General features: G+C 51.9%; 1 protein-coding gene across 7 annotated transcripts in view; it reads left to right on the top strand.

The window, feature by feature from the left end:
* Positions 1–23283, top strand: part of rbms2b (RNA binding motif, single stranded interacting protein 2b) — a 181567-nt gene that overhangs the window by 63735 nt on the left and 94549 nt on the right. For 4 of the 7 annotated variants that reach the window (XM_078431557.1, XM_078431550.1, XM_078431554.1 and 1 more), the window contains exon 2: positions 17237–17400. In XM_078431557.1, the coding sequence (XP_078287683.1) occupies positions 17237–17400 (164 nt within the window). Of the gene's footprint in view, positions 1–13228; positions 13291–17236; positions 17401–23283 lie in introns of those variants that run through there. The other 3 variants (XM_078431552.1, XM_078431555.1, XM_078431556.1) reach the window with 2 other exon arrangements.

Below are 23283 nucleotides of genomic sequence, written 5' to 3'. Positions count from 1 at the left end.
CACTGCTGGATGAGGTGGTCAAAAAGGCTTTCGGCTCATTGGCCTCCATCAGTCCGAGCACTGAGTGTGGTAGTTAGGAGGTCACGTGTAGGCTGTTGGTGAGGCCGGATTTACAGTACAGATGCTCCTTGGCTTATGATCCTTTGACTTACGATATTTAGATTTAGATTTAGAGATACAGCGCAGAAACAGGCCCTTCGGCCCACCGGGTCCGCGCCGCCCAGCGATCCCCGCGCACTAACACTGTCCTACACCCACTAGGGACAATTTTTTACATTTGCCCAGCCAATTAACCTACAAACCTGTACGTCTTTGGAGTGTGGGAGGAAAGCGAAGATCTCGGAGAAAACCCACGCAGGTCACGGGGAGAGCGTACAAACTCCGTACAGACAGCACCCGTAGTCGGGATCGAACCTGAGTCTCCGGTGCTGCATTCGCTGTAAGGCAGCAACTCTACCGCTGCGCCACCGTGCCGCCCTTTTCGATGGTGCAAAAGCGAGACACATTCAGTAGAAACTGCACTTCGAATTGTGATCTTTTCCCGTGCTGGCGATATGCGGTACGGCACCCTCTGGTGATGCTGGCCAACGGCAGCGAGCTTCAGCTCCCAGTCTGCCACGCCATCACGCGTGTACCCAGTCCATACAGTGCACAGTGTTGCCAGCATCTTTTGGATTTTTCCCAACTGTAGGCTAATGTAAGTGTTCTGAGCTCGTTTACGTTAGGCTAGGCTAGGCAATGATGTTCAGTAGGTTAGGTGGCTATGATGTGGGGTAGGTTAGGTGGCTATGATGTTGGGTAGGTTAGGTGGCTATGATGTTGGGTACGTTAGGTGGGTATGATGTTAGAAACATAGAAACATAGAAAATAGGTGCAGGAGTAGGCCATTCGGCCCTTCGAGCCTGCACCGCCATTCAATATGATCATGGCTGATCATCCAACTCAGTAACCTGTACCTGCCGTCTCTCCATACCCCCTGATACCTTTAGCAAAAAGGGCCACATCTAACTCCCTCTTAAATATAGCCAATGAACTGGCCTCAACTACCTTCTGTGGCAGAGAATTCCACAGACTCACCACTCTCTGTGTGAAGAAATGTTTTCTCATCTCGGTCCTAAAAGACTTCCCCCTTATCCTTAAGCTGTGACCCCTGGTTCTGGACTCCCCCAACATCGGGAACAATCTTCCCGCATCTAGCCTGTCCAACCCCTTAAGAATTTTATATGTTTCTATAAGATCCCCCCTCAGTCTTCTAAATTCCAGCGAGTACAAGCCCACTAAATTCCAGCGAGTACAGTAGGTTAGGTGTATTAAATGCATTTTCGACTTACGATATTTTCGATTTATGATGGGTTTATCAGAACGTAACTCCATCGTAAGTCGAGGAGCACCTGTATTGTGTTCAATGTGACTGTGTGTGCCAGGGTACAGTGTAAATGTGTGTGCCAGGGTACAGTGTAAATGTGTGTGCCAGGGTACAGTGTAAATGTGTGTGCCAGGGTACAGTTCCAACTGAAGATAGACACAAAATGCTGGAGTAACTCAGCGGGTCAGGCAGCATTTCAGAAGAGCGGGAATGGGTGACATTTCGAGTCGAGAACCTTCTTCAGACTGATGTCAGGGGAGGGGGAGATACAGGGGTAAGGAAGTGTAAGGTGTGAAAACAGGACAAAGGGGATGGAGATCAAGGAAAAATGGAGATTAGATCATTGTTAGCTGGGAGAAGGCAACAACACAGGAAACATAAAATGTAGTCAGAGACAGTCAGACTGGTGGGAGAACTGGGAAGGGGGAGGGATGGAGAGGGAGGGAAAGCAGGGACTATCTGAAGTTAGAGAAGTCAATGTTCATGCCGCTGGGGTGTGAGTTGCCCAAGCGAAATATGAGGTGCCGTTCCTCCATTTTGCGCTGGGCCTCACTCTGACAATGGAGGAGGCCCAGAACAGAAAGGTCAGTGTGGGAATGGGAGGGGGAGTTGAGGTGTTTAGCAACCGGGAGATCAGGTAGGTTTAGGGGGACTGAGCTGAGGTGTTCAGTGAAACGATGGCCTAGCCTGCGCCAGCTCCAACTGTATCCATTGGTGCTTGAGAGTGTGTGTGAGTCAGTGTTGCTGTGGGGCAACCCGCTGGCACTGCCCACCCACCCGCCTCACTCCAGATGCCCTGCCAAACCAAGCTCCAGGACCAATGCCCACCAGTCCTGTGGGCATCGTGGGGCTCAGTGCCAACCGCCGTGCCGAAGCCCGGCACCCCTGCCAACATGAAAGGTGCTGTTTTAGTGCAAATGGCAGTCGTGCCAAGTGTGCCTGCCACACTCTCCTTGCCAACTGTACCACGGAGAATGGCAGAGCTTTTTCCACTGACATAGAGAGATAGGTGCAGGAGGAGGCCATTTGGCCCCTTCGAGCCAGCACCGCCATTCATTGTGATCACGGCTGAACATCCACAATCAGTAACCCGTTCCTGCTTTCTCCCCATATCCCTTGATTCCGTTAGCCCTAAGAGTTAAATCTCTCTTGAAAACATCCAGTGAAATGGCCTCCTGTGGCAGAGAATTCCACAGATTCACAACTCTCTGGGTGAAGAGGTTTTCCCTCATCTCAGTCCAAAATGTCCGACCCCTTATTCTGACGTTTGCTATGAATCAGTGTGTCATTGTGGGCAGCTGTATGCAAGGAATGTAACAACTGCCTCCTGCACTCTTTCCTGTTTGCCCAGCGTTGCAGTCTGGCGTATTGTGTGTCACTGGGAGAATGTTTTCAGTGCAAGGGAGAGGGCCAGTGAGTTAGCTAGCACATTGTTTCTGAGCTGGGCAGAAGGCTGAGTCTGAAGAAGGGTCTCGACCCGAAACGTCACCCGTTCCTTCTCTCCAGAGATGCTGCCTGACCCGCTGAGTTACTCCAGCGTTTTGTGTCCATCTTTGGGTTAGTTAGTTAGTTAGTTTCGTTTATTGTCACGTGTACAGTGAAAAGCTTTTTAGTTGCGTGCTATCTAGTCTGCTGAAAGACTGTACATGATTACAATCGAGCCGTCCAGTGTACAGATACATGATAAGGGAATGACGTTTAGTGCAAGATAAAGCCAGCAAAGTCCGAGGCAGCGTGAGGTGTAGATGGAGTCAGTGGAAGGGAGGTTGGTTTGTGTGATGGTCTGGGCTGCTGGCCTTGCTGAGGCAGCGTGAGGTGTAGATGGAGTCTCTAACTTCAAGTAACCCTTGCTTTCCCCCACCCTCCGTCCCTCCCCAATCCTCGTTCTCCGACTAATTTCACTGTCCTCCTGATTAAATTTTACCCTTTGTGTGCCTCGTTGTCACCTTCCCCTCAGCTAACAATGAACCATTCTACATTTCCTTAGCATCGTCTGCTTTGATCTGTCGTTTTCACACTTTACCCTTCCATATCTCCAGTCGCTCCTCTCCCCAGTCTGAAGGGTCTAGACCTGAAAAGTCACCCGTTCCTTCTCTCCGGAGATGCTGCCTGACCCGCTGAGTTACTCCAGCACTCTGAGAAACGTCACCTATCCATGTTCTCCACAGATGCTGCCTGACCCGCTGAGTTACTCCAGCACTCTGTGAAACGTCACCTATCCATGTTCTCCACAGATGCTGCCTGACCCGCTGAGTTACTCCAGCACTCTGTGAAACGTCACCTATCCATGTTCTCCACAGATGCTGCCTGACCCGCTGAGTTACTCCAGCACTCTGTGAAACGTCACCTATCCATGTTCTCCACAGATGCTGCCTGACCCACTGAGTTACTCCAGCACTCTGTGAAACGTCACCTATCCATGTTCTCCAGGCAGCATCTGTGGAGAACATGGAGAACATCTCTCCTTCCCCATCTCCCTCTCACTCTCTCTCTCCTTCCCCATCTCTCCCTCTCTCTCTCTCTCTCTCTCTCTCTCCTTCCCCATCCTTCTATCTCTCTCTCTCCTTCCCCATCTCTCTCTCCCTCCCTCTCTCCATCCCCATCTCTCTCTCTCTCTCTCTCTCTCTCCTTCCCCATCTCTCTCTCCCTCCCTCTCTCCATCCCCATCTCTCTCTCTCTCTCTCTCTCTCTCCTTCCCCATCTCTCTCTCTCTCCCTCCCTCTCTCCATCCCCATCTCTCTCTCTCTCTCTCTCTCTCCTTCCCCATCTCTCTCTCTCTCCCTCCCTCTCTCCATCCCCATCTCTCTCTCTCTCTCTCTCTCTCCTTCCCCATCTCTCTCTCTCTCCCTCCCTCTCTCCATCCCCATCTCTCTCTCAATTCAATGACAAGTCATCATTAATGTTCCTGTCATTAAGCATCGGTGTGTAGTTGAGTCGCTGCTGCAGTTTCTAATCCTGGATGGAATTATAATGACCCAGTTCTTCTTGCTGCATTTCCTCCAAACGAAAATTGCTGCTGGAAGCATGCATATTGTTGCATGGTCAATGTAAAGTCAACGCTGGCTTTCTGTGAGTGAAATAGCAACATGGAGGCCAGCGGATTGCAGGGAGCACAGGCACGCATGTTTTGACCTTCCTCGGCGGGTCGTGAAGATGGCCGCCCAGCCCAGCTCCCAATCCCTTCCCTTCTGGAAGATAGACAGAGTGCTGGAGTAACTCAGCAGGTCAGGCAGCATCTCTGGAGAACATGGATAGGTGACGTTTCACAGAGTGCTGGAGTAACTCAGCGGGTCAGGCAGCATCTCTGGAGAACATGGATAGGTGACGTTTCACAGAGTGCTGGAGTAACTCAGCGGGTCAGGCAGCATCTCTGGAGAACATGGATAGGCGACGTTTCACAGAGTGCTGGAGTAACTCAGCGGGTCAGGCAGCATCTGTGGAGAACATGGATAGGTGACGTTTCACAGAGTGCTGGAGTAACTCAGCGGGACAGGCAGCATCTCTGGAGAGAAGGAATGGGTGACGTTTCGGGTCGAGACCCTTCTTCGGTTTAGTTGAGTTTATTGTCACGTGTACCAAGATACGGTGAAAAGCTTTTGTTGCGTGCTAACCAGTCAGCGAGCAGACCATACATGATTACAATCGAGCTCCACTGTGTAGTGATTAGTTTATTATTATTGTCAAGAGGTGCAGTGAAAGGCTTTTGTTGCGTGTCATCCAGTCAAATTCGGCACGGTGGCGCAGCGGTAGAGTTGCTGCCTCACAGCGCCTGAGACCCGGGTTCCATCCCGACTACGGTCGCTGTCTGTACGGAGTTTGCACGTTCTCCCCGTGACCTGCGTGGGTTTTCTCCGGGCGCTCCGGTTTCCTCCCACACTCCAAAGACGTGCAGGTTTGTAGGTTAATTGGCTTGGTATAAGTGTAAATTGTCCCTAGTGTGTGTAGGATAGTGTCAGTGTGCGGGGATCACTGGTCGGCGCGGACTCGGTGGGCCGAAGGGCCTGTTTCCGCGCTGTATCTCTAAATTAAACTAAAACTATACGTGAATAGTTTTAGTGCAACGATACAGGATAAACGTGTACAACATATAGTGCAAAAATATTACATTGAAGATAATGTCCGATTAAAGATAGGTCAAAGGTCTCCATTGAGGTAGATGGGAGGTCAGCACTGCTCTCTAGTTGGTGAGAGGATGGTTCAGTTGCCTGATAACAGCCGGGAAGAAACTGTCCCTGAATCTGGAGGTGTGCGTTTTCACACTTCTGTACCTCTTGCCCGATGGGAGACATATGTGCAGTCCTGGTCGCCCCCATTACAGGAAGGGTGTGGAGGCTTTGGAGAGGGGGCAGAGGGGGTTTACCAGAACGCTGCCTGGATTAGAGGGTTTCAGCTACAGGGAGAGGGTGGACAGACTGGGGTTGCTTTCTCAGAACATAGAACAGCACAGGAACAGGCCCTTCGGCCCACAATGTCCGTGCTGAACATGATGCCATGTTAAACTAATCTGCCTGCACGTGATCCATATCCCACCATTCCCTGCAACTCCACAAGCCGATGTAAAAGCCTTTTAAACACCACTGTCGTGAATCCACATTGTAGTTTTAGTTCAGTTAGTATATTGTTGTCACATGTATCGAGGTACAGTGTAAAGATTTTTGTTGCGTGCTATCCAGTCAGTGGAAAGACTATACATGATCCCCATCGAGCCGTTTACAGTGTACAGATACAGGGATCAAGGGAATAACGCTTAGTGCAAGATAAAGGCCAGTGAAGTCCGATTAAAGATAGTCCGAGCGTCTCCAATGAGTAGGGTTGCCAACTGTCCCGTATTAGCCGGGACATCCCGTATATTGGGCTAAATTGGTTTGTCGCGTACGGGACCACCCTTGTCCCGTATTAGGCCTGGACACTGCAGGCCTGGGGGCCGCTGTACACCCGGACAGTATAGGCCCGGAGGCCCGGGCGCTGCCTGGTGGAGGTTGCTTAGCAACCCACCTCCCGGCCCAGGCGCCGCCTAATGGGGGTTGCTTAGCAACCCGCCTCCCGGCCCGGGCGGCCGCCATTGGTGGAGCGGGAGCACATGGCCGCTGGCTGGGTGAGGTCACGTGAGGCGTCACCTTTTGTCCCTTGTTTGGGAGTGAGAAAGTTGGCAACCCTGTCAATGAGGTAGACGGGAGGTCAGGCTCTCGAGTGGACATAGAACATAGAACAGTACAGGAACGGGCCCTTCGGCCCACAATGCCCGTGATGCCAAGATAAACTGATCTCCTCTCCCTGTACATGATCCATCTCCCTCCATTCCCTGCATATCCACGCGCCGATCTAAAATCCTCTTAAACACCACTATGGTATCTGCCTCCACCACCAGCCCTGGCAGTGCGTTCCAGGTCCCCCCGACCCTCTGTGTGAAAAACCTGCCACGCACATCTCCATTAAACTTTCCCCCTCTCACTTTAACGCTACGCCCTCTAGTTGAACACCCTGGGGGAAAAAGGTTCTGACTGTCTACCCTATCTATGCCTCTCCTGATTCTCACAGGTCTCCCCTCATCCTTCGACGCTCCAGAGAAAACATTCCGAATGTCTCTTCCAAAAGCTGCCACTTTGTCTCAGCGAGCCTTCATTCCTCCTTAAGCAGTTAATCCACAACAACCATTTGCAATTAAAAATAGTTGCTCTGACGTAAAGCATTCCAAAGGCACTTCACATTGTTGAGTGTCTGTCACTGAGCTACACAATGATATAGTGAGACGGAAATGGGAAAAAATACTCTGCAGATGCTGCAAATCTGAATTTTGCGGCACGGTGGCGCAGCGGTAGAGTTGCTGCCTCACAGCGCCAGAGACCCGGGTTCCACCCCGACCACGGGTGCTGTCTGTACGGAGTTTGTACCTTCTCCCCCGTGACCTGCGTGGGTTTTCTCCGGTGCTCCGGTTTCCTCCCACACTCCAAAGACGTGCGGGTTTGTGGGTTAATTGGCTTCGCTAAACTTGTCTAGCGGAGCGGAGTCAGGAGGTATGGGGAGAAGGCAGGAACGGGGTACTGATTGAGAATGATCAGCCATGATCACATTGAATGGCGGTGCATACAGGCTCGAAGGGCCGAATGGCCTCCTCCTGCACCTATTGTCTATTGTCTGTTGTCTATTGTCCCTAGTGTGTGTAGGATAGAACTAGTATGAACAGGCAATCGCTGGTGGGCGCGGACTCGGTGGGCCGAAGGGCCTGTTTCCGCGCTGTATCTCGAAAACTAAGTAAATAAAATCTGTGACCCAGCCCAACTGAGCCACACCTTCTCATCGCCCTGCAAGAGATTTTCTCTTTGTCCAATCCATCCCTCCCTCTCACGTTTAACTCGCATCCTTTCTTTCCGAGTTCTGACAAGTGGTTTCTCTCTCCACGGATGCTGCCTGATGTGCTGAGTATTTTCAACGACGTCTGTCTGCGTTAAGGAGATATTAGACCAAGTGACCAAACTGTTGGTCAAAGCCGGAGGTTTTAAGGAAGGATATGGCGTGGACATCCTTTTAAGTAAGGATAAAAAAGTGGATAAGTGGAGAGTTTAAAGGACGGAAACTTCCCATAACCCCTGACACCCGCACTAATCAAGAACCTATCAATCTCTGCCTTAAAAATACCCACTGACTTGGCCACTGAAATTCCTCCTCATCTCCTTCCTAAAGGAATGTCCTTTAATTCTGAGGCTGTGCCCTCTGGTCCTAGACTCTCCCACTAGTGGAAACATCCTTTCCACATCCACTCTATCCACACCCTCTCCACGTCCTACAAACCCGCATGTCCTTGGAGTATTGTAGCAGTAGACCATGGAACAGTACAGCACCGGAACAGGCCCTTCGGCCCACAGTGTCTGTGCAGTGTCTGTGCTGAACATGATGCCCAGACCAACTCTTGCCTACCAGCACATAATCCACATCCCACCATTCCCTGCATATCCACGCGCCGATCTAAAAGCCTCTTAAACACCACTATGGTATCTGCCTTCACCACCACCCCTGGCAGCGCGTTCCAGGCCCCCACCCCCCTCTGTGTAAACAACCTGCCCCACACATCTCCATTAAAGTTTGCCCCCTCACCTATAACACCACGCATCTTGCACAGAAGGACACAGAGTGCTGGAGTAACTCAGCGGGTCAGGCAGCACCTCTGGAGAACATGGATAGGTGACGTTTCACAGAGTGCTGGAGTAACTCAGCGGGTCAGGCAGCATCTGTGGAGAACATGGATAGGTGACGTTTCACAGAGTGCCGGAGTAACTCAGCGGGTCAGGCAGCATCTGTGGAGAGGGGATCTTATTGAAACATATAAGATTATCAAGGGATTGGACACGCTAGAGGCAGGAAACATGTTCCCGATGTTGGGAGGGTCCCAAACCAGGGGCCACAGTTTAAAAATAAGGGGTAAGCCATTTTTGAATGGAGATGAGGAAAAACTTTTTCAGTCAGAGAGTTGTGAATCTGTGGAATTCTCTGCCTCAGAAGGCAGTGGAGGCCAATTCTCTGGATGCTTTCAGGAGAGAGCTAGATAGAGCTCTTAAGGATAGCGGAGTCAAGGGATATGGGGTGAAGGCAGGAACGGGGTACTGATTGTGGATGATCAGCCATAATCACGGTGAATGGCGGTGCTGGCTCGAAGGGCCGAATGGCCTCCTCCTGCACCTATTGTCTATTGTCTATTGTGTAACATGAAGAGGAGACTAATTGTTGAGTTTAGTTTTTTTAGTTTACTGTCATGTTTACTGAGGTATAGTAAAAAGCTTCTGTTGCGTTCTAACCAGTCAGCACAGTCTGAAGAAGGGTCTTGACCCGAAATGTCACCCATTCCTTCTCACCTGAGATGCTGCCTGCCCCACTGAGTTACTCCAGCTTTTTGTGGCTAACTTTAGCAGAAAGACAATACATGATTATAATGGAACCGTCCACAGTGTACAGATACACAATAAGGGAATAACGCTTAGTGCAACGGTAAAGCCTGTAAAGTCTGATCAAGGATAGTCCGAGGGTCATCGATGAGGCAGATGGTGGAGGAAGATTGTGCGGAGTGAGGGGGGGGGGGCAAAGATTAGGTGAAATATTCGCTACGGATTCCTCCCCAGACACTTGCAGCCTTTCAGAGAGAGGAGATTGTGGGGACGGACATGGGGAGAGGGAGAGGGAGGGTGGATGGGGAGAGAGGGAGGGTGGATGGGGAGAGTGGGAGGGTGGATGGGGAGAGAGGGAGAGGGAGGGTGGATGGGGAGAGAGGGAGGGTGGATGGGGAGAGAGGGAGGGTGGATGGGGAGAGAGGGAGGATGGATGGGGAGAGAGGGAGAGGGAGGGTGGATGGGGAGAGAGGGAGGGTGGATGGGGAGAGGGGGAGAGGGAGGGTGGATGGGGAGAGAGGGAGAGGGAGGGTGGATGGGGAGAGAGGGAGGGTGGATGGGGAGAGAGGGAGAGGGAGGGTGGATGGGGAGAGAGGGAGAGGGAGGGTGGATGGGGAGAGGGGGAGAGGGAGGGTGGATGGGGAGAGGGGGAGAGGGAGGGTGGATGGGGAGAGGGGGAGAGGGAGGGTGGATGGGAAGGGAGGGAGTGGCAGGAGCGGGTAGGGGCTTGAGGTGAGAGACGCGGGACAATGAAAGTCAGGGAAAATATATTCGAGCAATCGTAACCCTGTAATGAGATGATTACAGGGAGAACCATATCATCGTGTGTTAAATAAACCATGCAGTACATTACTGGATGTTTTGCTTGAGTCATGTCAACAGCAGACGTATTAGTTTAGTGATACAGGGCGGAAACAGGCCCTTCGGCCCACCGAGTCTGTACCGACCAGCACATTAAGGGGTTACGGGGAGAAGGCAGGAGAATGGGGTTAGGAGGGAGAGATAGATCAGCCACGATTGAATGGCAGTGTCGGGGCCGAACGGCCTCATTCTGTTCCTATCACTTATGACCCTATGATATTAACACTCGTCCTACACACACGAGGGACAATTTACATTTAAGCCCCTGTCCCACATAGGCGATGTTTTAGGCGACTACAGGTGACTAGGCTGTCACCACACGGTGGCCAGGGTATCGCCTGTACGGTCGTGAGTCGTCTCCAAAGAGTCGTAGCGTTTTTCCGGTCGCCGCTGGATTTTGAGATGTTTAAACAATTTCAGCGACTGTTGGTTTGTTGCCAATGATCGTAGCTTGACGTCTCCTGACGTAGGTGCTGACGTAGGTTGTCGCCAGGTGACGTAGGTTGTCGCCAGGGGACGTAGGTTGTCGCCGGTGCTGGCTTCGGTGAATTCCATTGGCAACTACCTACGTCAACCGGCGACAGGTACCGGCGTCAAAACCGGAGGCCAAAATGACGTGAATTGTCTTCAGTTGTCGCCGACACGGTCATAGCTTGTCGCGGGTGGACGTAGGTTCACTTCCGTTGTCGTAGGTTGTCGCCTGTGTGGGCCTAGGTTGTCGTAGGTGCGGTCGTTGGTGGACGTCCTAAGTTGCCGGTTGTCGGTAGCTTGCCGTAGCTTGCCGTCGGCTAGGTGGTAGGTTGTGTAGCTTGTCGTAGACATTGTCGTGGGGGGGTCCAGTCACCGGTTTTCCGGCGACCTGCTACGACTATGACAGTCGTCAGCAGTCGTCTATAAAATCGCCTGAGTGGGACAGGGCCTTTATACCAAAGCCAAATAGCCTACAAACCTGTCCGTCTTTGGAGTGTGGGGGGAAACCGGAGCGCCCGGAGAAAACCCACACAGGTCACGGGGAGAATGTGCAAACTCCTTACAGACAGCACCCGCGGTCAGGATGGAACCCGGGTCTCTGGCGCCGTGAGGCAGCAACTCTGCCGCTGTGCCACCGTGCCACCCAGGAATTAGTAATGCAGCATTTTTTAATGCAATAAATATTTATTATATCTGTATTGATAAATTTCTCTTATTAACAGTGTCGCTGCACTAATCGCAGTTTGCAATCACTGTCTGTATTTTAGTTTGTCTGTACTTCCTGTCACTTGTGATGTATCATGTTTTTTAATCAGGAAGTCGGCACTGAATGAGTCACGTCACACAATGGGAAAGGACACAGAGTGCTGGAATAACGCAGCATGTCTGGACAACATGGATAGGTGACATGTGGGCTCAGGACTCTTCTTCAGACTTACTGACCCGAAACGTCACCTATCCATGTTCTCCACAGATGCTGCCTGACCCGCTGAGTTACTCCAGCACTCTGTGAAACGTCACCTATCCATGTTCTCCACAGATGCTGCCTGACCCGCTGAGTTACTCCAGCACTCTGTGAAACGTCACCTATCCACGTTCTCCACAGATGCTGCCTGACCCGCTGAGTTACTCCAGCACTCTGTGAAACGTCACCTATCCGTGTTCTCCACAGATGCTGCCTGACCCGCTGAGTTACTCCAGCACTCTGTGTAATTTTGTGTAAACCAGCATCTGCAAATCCTTGTTTCTACATCCTGATTTTGATGTTTGTCTGTTGCCTGATGCAAACCTAAAGCTAAGCATTTGGAGCACTGTGAGCAGTTGTGGGCCCCATATCTGAGGAAGGATGTGCTGGCTCTGGAGAGGGTCCAGAGGAGGTTTACAAGAACGATCCCAGGAATGAGTGGGTTAACATATGATGATCGTTTGTCGGCACTGGGCCTGTACTCGCTGGAGTTTAGAAGGATGAGGAGGGACCTCATTGAAACTTACCGAATAGTGAGCGGCCTGGATAGAGTGGATGTGGAGAGGATGTTTCCACTAGTGGGAGAGTCTAGGACCAGAGGGCACAGCCTCAGAATTAAAGGACGTTCCTTTAGGAAGGAGATGAGGAGGAATTTCTATCTGAAGTCGGCGAATCTGTGGGATTCATTGCCACAGACGGCTGTGGAGGCCACAAGTCAGTGGGTATTTTGAAGGTTTGATTAGCACGGGTGTCAGGGGTTATGGGGAGAAGGCAGGAGAATGGGGTTGGGAGGGAGGGATAGATCGGCCATGATTGAATGGTGGAGTGATGGGCCGAATGGCCTAATTCTGCTCCTGCAACTGATGAAGTATTATGAAGTTATGAACTAAAAGGTGCTTGTTGCTGTACACTTTAGAACAGCTGGCATGTTGGTTAAGTTGGTTCAAAGCTGGGCACTCCCAACACTGGACAGACACAGAATGCTGGCGTAACTCAGCGGGACAGGCAGCATCTCTGGAGAGAAGGCATGGGTGACGTTTCGGGTCGAGACCCTTCTTCAGTCTGGTCTGAAGGAGTCTGGAGAAGGGTCTCGACCCGAAACGTCCCCCGTTCCTCCTCTCCAGAGACGCCGCCCGCCCCGCTGAGTTACTCCAGCATGTCCTGTCTATCTTCGGTGTAGACCAGCGTCTGCAGTTCCTTCCCACACTGCTCCAAACACTCGACCGCTGTTGGCTCTTGGTGCTGGGAATGGTTGCCGTGGAGACCAGGTTGTGGCACGGCTGGCTATCTGAAACAAGGTATTTTCAGTGCTGTTAAATAGCAGTCAGTCACTATCAAGTGAACCCATTGATCCCAGGCAGCCCTGCCTTCAACCGGCTCGGCCCTTAACCTTTGTGTTCCTCCTTCCTCTTTGTGTTCCTCTCTCCCCCCCCTTCACAATGTTTATCGCTCAGTCAACATAGTAAGACAACATTCAGATCACTTGGCTTTCCATGCTCAGAGGCGTGGAATGCAGAGTGCAGGCCGAACCTGTATATAAGCCTGAGAATTGTGCTCTCTGATCACCATGAGCTATCAACATTGCTCACAGGCTGTGCCAGAGATTCACTTTACTTTACTTTATTGTCACGTGTACAGCAAAATGCTTTTTTTAGTGCGTGCTAACCAGTCAGCGGAAAGACGGTACATGATTACAATCGAGCCGTCCACAGTGTACAGTTACATGCTCAGGGAATAACGTTTAGTGCAAGGTAAGGTCTGATTAAAGATAGTCCGAGGGTCACCACTGAGGTAGATGGGAGGTCAGGACCGCTCTCTAGTTGGTGAGAGGACGGTTCAGTTGCCTGATAACAGCCGGGAAGAAACTGTCCCTGAATCTGGAGGTGTGCGTTTTCACACTTCTGTACCTCTTGCCGGATGGGAGAGGGGAGAAGAGGGAGTGACCGGGGTGAGACTGGTCCTTGATTATGCTGCTGGCCTTGCCGAGGCAGCGCGAGGTGTAGATGGAGTCGATGGAAGGGAGGTTGGTTTGTGTGATGGTCTGGGCTGCGTCCACAACTCTCTGCGATTTCTTGCGGGTCTTGGATGGAGCTGTTCCCAAAACATGCTGTGATGCATCCTGATAAAATGCTTTCTGTGGCGCATTTGTAGAAGTTGGTGAGAGTTGTTGGGGACATGCTGAACTTCCTCAGCCTTCTAAGGAAGTAGAGGCGTTGGTGAGCTTTCTTGGCCATTGCTTCAGTATGGGTGGTCCAGGAGAAGTTGTTGGTGATATTGACTCCTGGGAATTTGAAGTTTTCAACCATCTCAACTTCGGCTCGGTGAATGCACGCTGGGGTATGTGGACCGCCTTGCTCCCTGAAGTCCATCGCTATCTCCTTTGTCTTGCTGACATTGAGAGAGAGGTTGTTGTGTCGACACCAGGACACGAGGTTGCCAGCACGATTCCCCGCAGTCAGGGGACTGGCCTTGCTCTGAGAAATGAGGGGTGTTCTCTTTTGACCAGTTGCAGTGAAAATGAGGACAGTTTGGCTGGACAGAGGTGAGGGGGGGGGGGGGGGGCTGTTCTCAGAGACCTCTGTACAAGAACCTGCTTTATTTTTTGGAGTAACTCAGCGGGTCAGGCAGCATCTGTGGAGAACATGGATAGGTGACGTTTCACAGAGTGCTGGAGTAACTCAGCGGGTCAGGCAGCATCTGTGGAGAACATGGATAGGTGACGTTTCACAGAGTGCTGGAGTTACTCAGCGGGACAGGCAGCATCTGTGGAGAGAAGGAATGGATGACGTTTCGGGTGACATTTCAGACTCACTCTGAAGAAGGGTCCCGACCCGAAACGTCACCCATTCCTTCTCTCCAGAGATGCTGCCTGTCCCGCTGAGTAACTCCAACTTTTTGCGTCAATCTTCAGTTTAAACCAGCATCTGCAGTTCCTTCCCACACACTTAGTTCATAAGTTCATGAGTTCATAAGTTGTAGGAGCAGAATTAGGCCATTCGGCCCATCGAGTCTACTCCACCATTCAATCATGGCTGATCTATCTCTCCCTCCCAACCCCATTCTCCTGCCTTCTACCCATAACCCCTGACACCTGGAGATAAGAGGTACTGCATCAGTCAACATCCCATTAGATGGCGGGGCAGGCACGAGGGGCTGAATGGCCTTGTTTAGCGTTTATTTTAGTTTAGAGATGCAGTGTGGAAACAGGCCCTTTGGCCCATTGAATCCGTGCCGACCAGCGATCACTGTGCACACTACACACACACACTAGCGACAATTTACAGAAGCCAATTCACCTACAAACCTGCACGTCTTTGGTGTGTGGGGGGAAACCGGAGCGCCCGGAGAAAACCCACGCAGGTCACGGGGAGAACGTGACCTCTGAAGAAGGGTCCCGACCCGAAACGTCACCCATTCCTTCTCTCCTGAGATGCTGCCTGACCCGCTGAGTTACTCCAGCACTTTGTGAATAAATACCTTCGATTTGTGCCAGCATCTGCAGTTATTTCCTCACAGCACCCGTGGTCAGGATGGAACCCGGGTGTCTGGCGCTGTGAGGCAGCAGCTCTACCGCTGCACCATTGTTACATAGAACACAGAACGTTACAGCACAGGAACAGGCCCTTCGGCCCACAATGTCCGTGCTGAACATGATGCCACGACCAAATCTCCACTGCCTGCGTGTGATCCATATCCCTCTATTCCCTGCACATCCATGCGCCGATCTAAAAGCCTCTTAAACGCCACTATCGTATCTCCCTCCACCACCAACCCAGGCAGTGCGTTCCAGGCCCCCACCCCCCTCTGTGTAAACAACCCCCCCCCCCCCCACATCTCCTTTAAACTTTGCCCCCCTCACCCTAAAATTATTTCCTCTGGTGTTTGATTTTTCCACCCTGGGGATAAAGGTTGTGACTGTCTACCCTATCTATGCCCCTCATGATTTTGCATGCTTCTGTCCGGTCTCCCAGCAACCTCCAGCATTCCACAGCAAACAATCCATGTCTGCCCCCCCCCCCTCTCCCTGTTGCTAATCCCGTCTAATCCAGTCATAGATCAGGTGAACCCTCTCCAACGACACCAGACCCTTCCTGCACTGGGGCGGCGGTAGAGTCGCGGGTTCCATCCTGACTCTGGTCGCTGTCTGCACGGAGTTTGCGCGCTCTCCCCGTGACCGCGTGTGTTTCCTCCGGGTGCTTACGGTTCCCCCCACGTCCCACAGTCGTGCGGGTTTGTCGGTCAGTTCTGTAAATTGTCCCCCGCAGTGTATGCGGTCACACAGGTGTGCGGGCTGGTCGCTGGTCGCTGGTCGCTGGTCGGCGCCGACTCGCTGGGCCGAAGGGCCTGTTTCCGCGCTGCACCTCCAAGCCGAGCTGCACGCACTACTCCAAAATGCGGCCTCACGAAAGGTCCTGTCAAACTGCATCGTGACGTCATGTTTGGCACGAGGGTGAAATTAGTCACAAGACAGGCTCTCTGACCTCAGAGTCGAGTGAATTGTCACAATCTGCCGGCTGGAGATCATGGTGTCTAAAGTTTGACGTTGCTTTGATGTGTGCGAGCTGGTGGATCTGGGACATTGCGTGCGACTTTCACCAACTCATTGCCTGCTCCTTCTATCGCCAGCCTAGCTTCTGGTAGGGAACGGGCGGAATGGCCACACAGACAGTCTCCAGCCTGTGCTGCGGTTGTGGAAGGATGGGGCGGGGGGGAGGGGGTGGCAACGGTTGATGGGACTTTAATCAGGGCGGCACACGGTGGAGCAGCTGGTAGAGCCGTTGCCTCACGGCGCCAGACACCCGGGTTCAATCCTGACCTCGGGCGCTGTCTGTCTGTGTGTGTGGAGTTTGCACGTTCTCCCCGTGACCTGAGTGGGTTTCCTCCGGGTGCTCCGGTTTCCTCCCGCACTCCAAAGACGTGCGGGTTTGTGGGTTAATTGACCCCTCTGTAAATGGCCCCCTCGAGTGGACGAGAAAGTGGGATAACATAGAATTAGTGTCAACGGTGGGCCGAAGGGCCTGTTTCCGTGCTGTATCACTGAACTAGATCAAGATTTGGATTGAATTGACCGAAAGATTGAAACGTACAGAATGGAAACAGGCCCTTCGGCCCTCCGAGTCCATGCTGACCATCGATCACCCGTTCACACTAGTTCTGTGCTTTCTCTCTTTCTTATCCAAGTGGGGGAGTGGGATTGCATCGAGAGCCAGTATAGGATCAGTGATCAGGCTTCTGAATGGCCCTTCCATAAGCTCGGGTACTGTCCGATTCACCTCTACACCATTGCGGACATTGGACTTTGTCTGTGGAACTGGTGCGCGACAATGCTGAGAACTATATTCTGCACTCTGTAAGAAAATAACTGCAGATGCTGGTACAAATCGGAGGTATTTATTCACAAAATGCTGGAGTAACTCAGCGGGTCAGGCAGCATCTCAGGAGAGAAGGAATGGGCGACGTTTCGGGTCGAGACCCTTCGTCAGACTGACACTCTGTATCTCCCCCTGTTGTACTTGAGTTTGACTTGATTGCATGTATGTGTGGCATTCATTATCTGACGTGTTTGGATAGCACGCAAAGGCAAAGCTGTTTGCTGTACCTCGGTGCGCGTGACGATATGAAGTGCGCCACCTGTGGGCGGGAGGAGCAGTGAGGCGGCGTGTTTTGGGGGTACAATAACGGCGTTTGTTCTGCCAGCAGCCCTATGCCCCAGCGGCCCAGCAGATGGCTCCACCCAGTCCCAGCACCAACAGCAGCAACAGCAGCAGCATTGGTGGGGAGCAACTCAGTAAAACCAACCTGTACATTCGTGGACTGCACCCCGGCACCACTGACCAGGACCTCGTCATGCTTTGCCAACCGTAAGTACGCTGGCGTGCCCGCGATGGGCTGCGCCACGCTGGAGACGCGGCACGCAGCCTCCCGCGGAGGTCGGACGGGCGCGGAGAGAGCGTTTGTCGGCACTGGGCCTGTACTCGCTGGGGTTTAGAAGGATGAGGGGGGACCTCATTGAAACTTACCGAATAGTGAGCGGCCCGGATAGAGTGGATGTGGAGAGGATGTTTCCACTAGTGGGAGAGTCTAGGACCAGAGGGCACAGCCTCAGAATTAAAGGACGTTCCTTTAAGGTATTTCTTTAGTCAGAGGGTGGTGAATCTGTGGGATTCTTTGCCACAGACGGCTGTGGAGGCCACAAGTCAGTGGGTATATTTAAGGCAGAGATAGATAGATTCTTGATTAGTACGGGTGTCAGGGGTTATGGGGAGAAGGCAGGAGAATGGGGTTAGGAGGGAGAGATAAATGGTGGTGTAGACTCGATGGGCCGAATGGCCTCATTCTGCTGCTGTGATTTCTGGTCTTGCGGTGTGATGGGGCACAGACTGGCTTGTTGAATCAGTGACGAGACAGAAGAGTTCAAGCTGTCATCGCGGCCACTTTGGCCACTCTGCCTCTCTCCTGGCTATCGTGGAAGAGTGCGGCCCTTTCCACAGCAGTTGGGCGGGCAACGCAGACGCTGGAGTCTGGAGAAAAGCACAAAGTGCTGGAGGAACTTAACGGGTCAGGCAGCGTCTGTGGAGGGAAATGGATAGGCCTTCGATGTCCGTGATGTGGCCTGTACATTGGCGAGACCAAGCGTAGATCCGGCGACCACTTGCCCTGAACCCTTGCGCTCGGTCCGCCGAATGGCAACTGGATCTCGCGGTTGCCAACCATTTTAATTCCCATTCCCACACTGACTTTTCTGTCCTGGGCCTCCTCCATTGTCAGAGTGAGGCCCAGTGCAAAGTGGAGGCACAGCACCTCATATTCCGCTTGGGCAGCTCACAGCCCAGTGGTATGAACATAGCAGATTTCCCCCTCACCCCTCCACAGAGGCTGCCTGATCCGCTGAGTTCCCCCAGCACTGTTTACTTTAGAGATACAGCACGGTGGTGCAGCAGTAGAGTTGCTGCCTCACAGCGCCGGAGACCAGGGTTCAATCCCGACTACGGGTGCTGTCTGTACGGAGTTTGCACGTTCTCCCCGTGACCTGCGAGGGTTTTCTCCGGGTGCTTCGGTTTCCTCCCACACCCCAAAGACGTGCAGGTTTGTAGGTTAATTGGCTTGGGTTTGTATACTTGGTATATGTGTAAATTGTCCCCAGTGTGTGTAGGCTTGTGTTAAAGTGCGGGGTTCGCCGGTCGGCACGGACTCGGTGGGCCGAAGGGCCTGTTTCCGCGCTGATATCTGTCAAACTAAAACTGAAAACTAAAACTAAAAAGTAAAAAAAAGGTAACAGGCCCTTCGGCCCATCGAGTCCGCACCGACCAGCGATCCCCGCACACGTAGGCTGCTCTACACACACCAGGGACAATTTTACACTTATACCGAGCCAATTAACCTACAAACCTGCACGTCTTTGGAGTGTGGGTGGAAACCGGAGATCCCTGACCGATGAAGGCAAGCATACCATACGCATTCTTTACCACTCTAATATATATATTACAGTGGTAGAGATATTATTATATATTATAAATTATATATATATATTGCAGGTATACCACTCGGTCTACTTGTACTACTTGCAAGCTACTAGACCAAGTGGACCCGTTGGGCCCAAACCTCTCCCGCATTGGTGCAGCACCCTCTCCTCCCCCCCTGCCCCCCTCCCCCTTCCCTCTCCCCCTCCCCCTCCCTCCCTCTACCCCCTCCCTTTCACTCTGTGAAACGTCACCTATCCATGTTCTCCACAGATGCTGCCTGACCCGCTGAGTTACTCCAGCACTCTGTGAAACGTCACCTATCCATGTTCTCCACAGATGCTGCCTGACCCGCTGAGTTACTCTAGCACTTTGTGTCGGTCATCCTTTACACACTTGTCCAGCTTGACAACATCTTTCCTTTTAGAGGGTGACCAAAACTGAACACGATACTCTAAATGTGGCCCTACCAATGTCGTGTACAACTGTAACAATGCCTCCCAACTGCTATACTCAATGCTCTAACTGATGAAGACTAATGTGCTGAAAGCTTTCTTCACCACCCTGTCTACTTGTGATGCCACGTATCTGCCCGCACGTGACCCATATCCCTCCATTCCTGGCATGTCTATGTGCCTGTCCAAGACTTTCACCTGCACACACTAGGGGGCAATTTACAGAGGGCCAATTAACCCACACACCCGCACGTCTTTGGGATGTGGGAGGGAACCCACGGGGTCACAGGTAATGATGGAACCCGGGCCTCTGGCACCGTGAGGCAGCAGCTCTACCCGCTGCGCCCCCTGTCAATTTACTGACGTTGGCATCTTGATGAGGTACCTGTGCATGGCCCAAGTGAAATCAGTTCCTGAACATTATTAAATAGCTGTGGGGATTACAGTGCACTTCATTACACAATTTAAACCCCTAAGTACTTTCCACATGAAATCAGTGGCAACTCAAAAAAACTGAATATGTCAAAGCTGTTCCTGTTGACTTATTTGGGTTAATTGATATTTTTAACCACGGGATTTAGATTAAGGACAGATAGAAGTAAAAATCACAGAGTAGGCAATGAGGGAGAGACATGCCCACTTGACTAGGCACCCCTTTACAGATCAGCTGGCACGTTTATATAACAATATGGGCAGGCCAGCTGGTAAGACCATCTGTGGCGCAGCGGTAGAGTTGCTGCCTCACGGCGCCAGAGACCCGGGTTCCATCCCGACCACGGGTGCTGTCTGTACGGATTTTTGTACGTTTTCCCCGTGACCTGCGTGGGTTTTCTCCGGGTGCTCCGGTTTCCTCCCACACTCCAAAGATGTGCAGGTTTGTCAGTTACTTGGCTTTGGTATAATTGTAAATTGTCCCTAGTGTGTGTAGGATAGTGCTAGTGTACGGGGATCGCTGGTCGGCGCGGACTCGGTGGGCCGAAGGGCCTGTTTCCGCGCTGTAACTCTAAAGTCTACTACAGTATGTTATCCCACTTTCTCATCCACTCCCTGCACACTAGCGGGCAATTTACAGAGGGACGATTAACCCACAAACCCGCACGTCTTTGGCATGTGGGAGAAAACCACATTCTTTGAATAGATAGCACCCAGGTAAAAGCTTTTCACTGTACCTCAGTACACGCGAGAATAATGACGAACCGATCTCAACTAAAGATGGACACAAAATGCTGGAGTAACTCAGCGGGTCAGGCAGCATCTGTGGAGAACATGGATAGGTTACGTTTCACAGAGTGCTGGAGTAACTCAGCGGGTCAGGCAGCATCTGTGGAGAACATGGATAGGTGACGTTTCACAGAGTGCTGGAGTAACTCAGCGGGTCAGGCAGCATCTCTGGAGAACATGGATAGGTTACGTTTCACAGAGTGCTGGAGTAACTCAGCGGGTCAGGCAGCATCTGTGGAGAACATGGATAGGTGACGTTTCACAGAGTGCTGGAGTAACTCAGCGTGTCAGGCAGCATCTGTGGAGAACATGGATAGGTGACGTTTCACAGAGTGCTGGAGTAACTCAGCGGGTCAGGCAGCATCTCTGGAGAACATGGATAGGTGACGTTTCACAGAGTGCTGGAGTAACTCAGCGGGTCAGGCAGCATCTGTGGAGAGAAGGAATGGGTGACGTTTCGGGTCGAGACCATTCTTCGGAACTAAATTAAAGTGGGAAAACTGGGACGTGTGATGGATGAATCTTGCCCTCATCGACTGCAAGGTGCTGCAGGCTGCAAGACGCCAGTCTCTGCCTGATACCAACCCCTTTAATCATTGTGAACACTCCAATTAATTCACCTCTCTAAGTGCTTGTGCTTAAGGGAACGGGGGCGGGCTCCACGCAGCCCAGCTGCAAGGTTTAACCCTTTCAAGGTCAGGGAGTACGCAGTGCGGAAACAGGCCCTTCAGCCCACTCGAGTCCCTGCCGCCCATCCACGACCCGCTTACACTCCTCTTCCCGTCATCCCATGTCATCATCTCAACCCCTTTCCAATCCGTGTGCCTGTCCAAATCACTTGACAGATGCAGGGCGGAACGAGGCCTTCTGCCCACCGCGTCCGCGCCGACCAGCGATCGGCCCGTACACTAGCGATCACCCCGTACACGAGCATTGTCCTACGCACACCAGGGACAATGAACAGTGTACAAAAGCCAGTCAACCTGCGAGTGTGGGAGGAATCCGGAGCACCGGAGAAAACCCACGCAGGTCACGGGGCGACCGCACAAACTCCGTACAGACAGCACCCGTAGTCGGGATGGAACCCGGGTCTCTGGCGCCGTGAGGCAGCAACTCTACCGCTGCACCACCTTGTTTAAAAGACAATCTCTTTTAAACATTGTTATTGTACCTGCCTCTGGCGGCTTGGTCCAGATATGTACCATCGGGGCCTAGTGAGACCGCACCTGGAGTACTGTGTGCAGTTGTACAGGGCCCTAGTGAGACCGCACCTGGAGTACTGTGTGCAGTTGTACAGGGCCCTAGTGAGACCGCACCTGGAGTACTGTGTGCAGTTTTGGTCTCCAAATTTGAGGAAGGACATTCTTGCTATTGAGGGAGTGCAGCGTAGGTTCACGAGGTTAATTTCCGGAATGGCGGGACTGTCGTATGTTGAAAGACTGGAGAGACTAGGCTTGTATACACTGGAATTTAGAAGGATGAGAGGGGATCTTATCGAAACGTATAAGATTATTAAGGGGTTGGACACGTTAGAGGCAGGAAACATGTTGCCAATGTTGGGGGAGTCCAGAACCAGGGGCCACAGTTTAAGAATAAGGGGTAGGCCATTTAGAACGGAGATGAGGAAGAACTTTTTCAGTCAGAGAGTTGTGAATCTGTGGAATTCTCTGCCTCAGAGGGCAGTGGAGGCCAATTCTCTGAATGCATTCAAGAGAGAGCTAGATAGAGCTCTTAAGGATAGTGGAGTCAGGGGGTATGGGGAGAAGGCAGGAACGGGGGGGGTACTGATTGAGAATGATCAGCCATGATCACATTGAATGGTGGTGCTGGCTCAAAGGGCCGAATGGCCCTACTCCTGCACCTATTGTCTATTGTATCCTCTCTTCCCTCTCTCTTTAAACCCTTTGCCCTCTTGTTCTCGATTCCCCTACCCAAGAAAAAAGATTGCGTGCATCCATTGCTGACTATAGCCTCACAAAAAATTATTGAATCTGATGACTAAAGTCCCCACGCACCTCATTGAGTTGAGTTTAGTTTATTGTCACGTGTACCGAGGTACAGTGAAAAGCTTTTGTTGCGTGCTAACCAGTCAGCGGAAAGACAACGCATGATTACAATCGAGCCGTCCACAGTGTACAGATACAGAATAAGGGAATAACGTTTAGTGCAAGGTCAAGCCAGCTAAGTCCGATTAAAGAGAGTCACCACTGAGGTAGATAGTAGTTCAGCACTGCTCTCTGGTTGTGGTAGGATGGTTCAGTTGCCCAATAACAGCTGGGAAGAAACTGCATCTAGAAGGTACAATAACAATGTTTAAAAGATATTGTCTTTTAAACAAGGTGGCGCGGCGGTAGAGTTGTTCCCTTACAGCGCCAGTCTCTGGAGGTGTGCGTTTTCACACTTCTGTACCTCTTGCCCGATGGGAGAGGGGAGAAGAGGGAGTGGCCGGGGTGAGACTAGTCCTTGATTATGCTGCTGGCCTTGCCGAGGCAGCGTGAGGTGTAGATGGAGTCGATGGAAGGGAGGTTGGTTTGTGTGATGGTCTGGGCTGCTGGCCTTGCAGAGGCAGCGTGAGGTGTAGATGGAGTCGATGGAAGGGAGGTTGGTT

This window comes from Rhinoraja longicauda, chromosome 42 (genome assembly GCF_053455715.1).
Source record: "Rhinoraja longicauda isolate Sanriku21f chromosome 42, sRhiLon1.1, whole genome shotgun sequence".
NCBI lineage: Eukaryota > Metazoa > Chordata > Chondrichthyes > Rajiformes > Arhynchobatidae > Rhinoraja > Rhinoraja longicauda.
The sequence above is the reverse complement of the archived record's forward strand: the minus strand, read 5'-3'. Positions and strand labels throughout refer to the sequence as shown.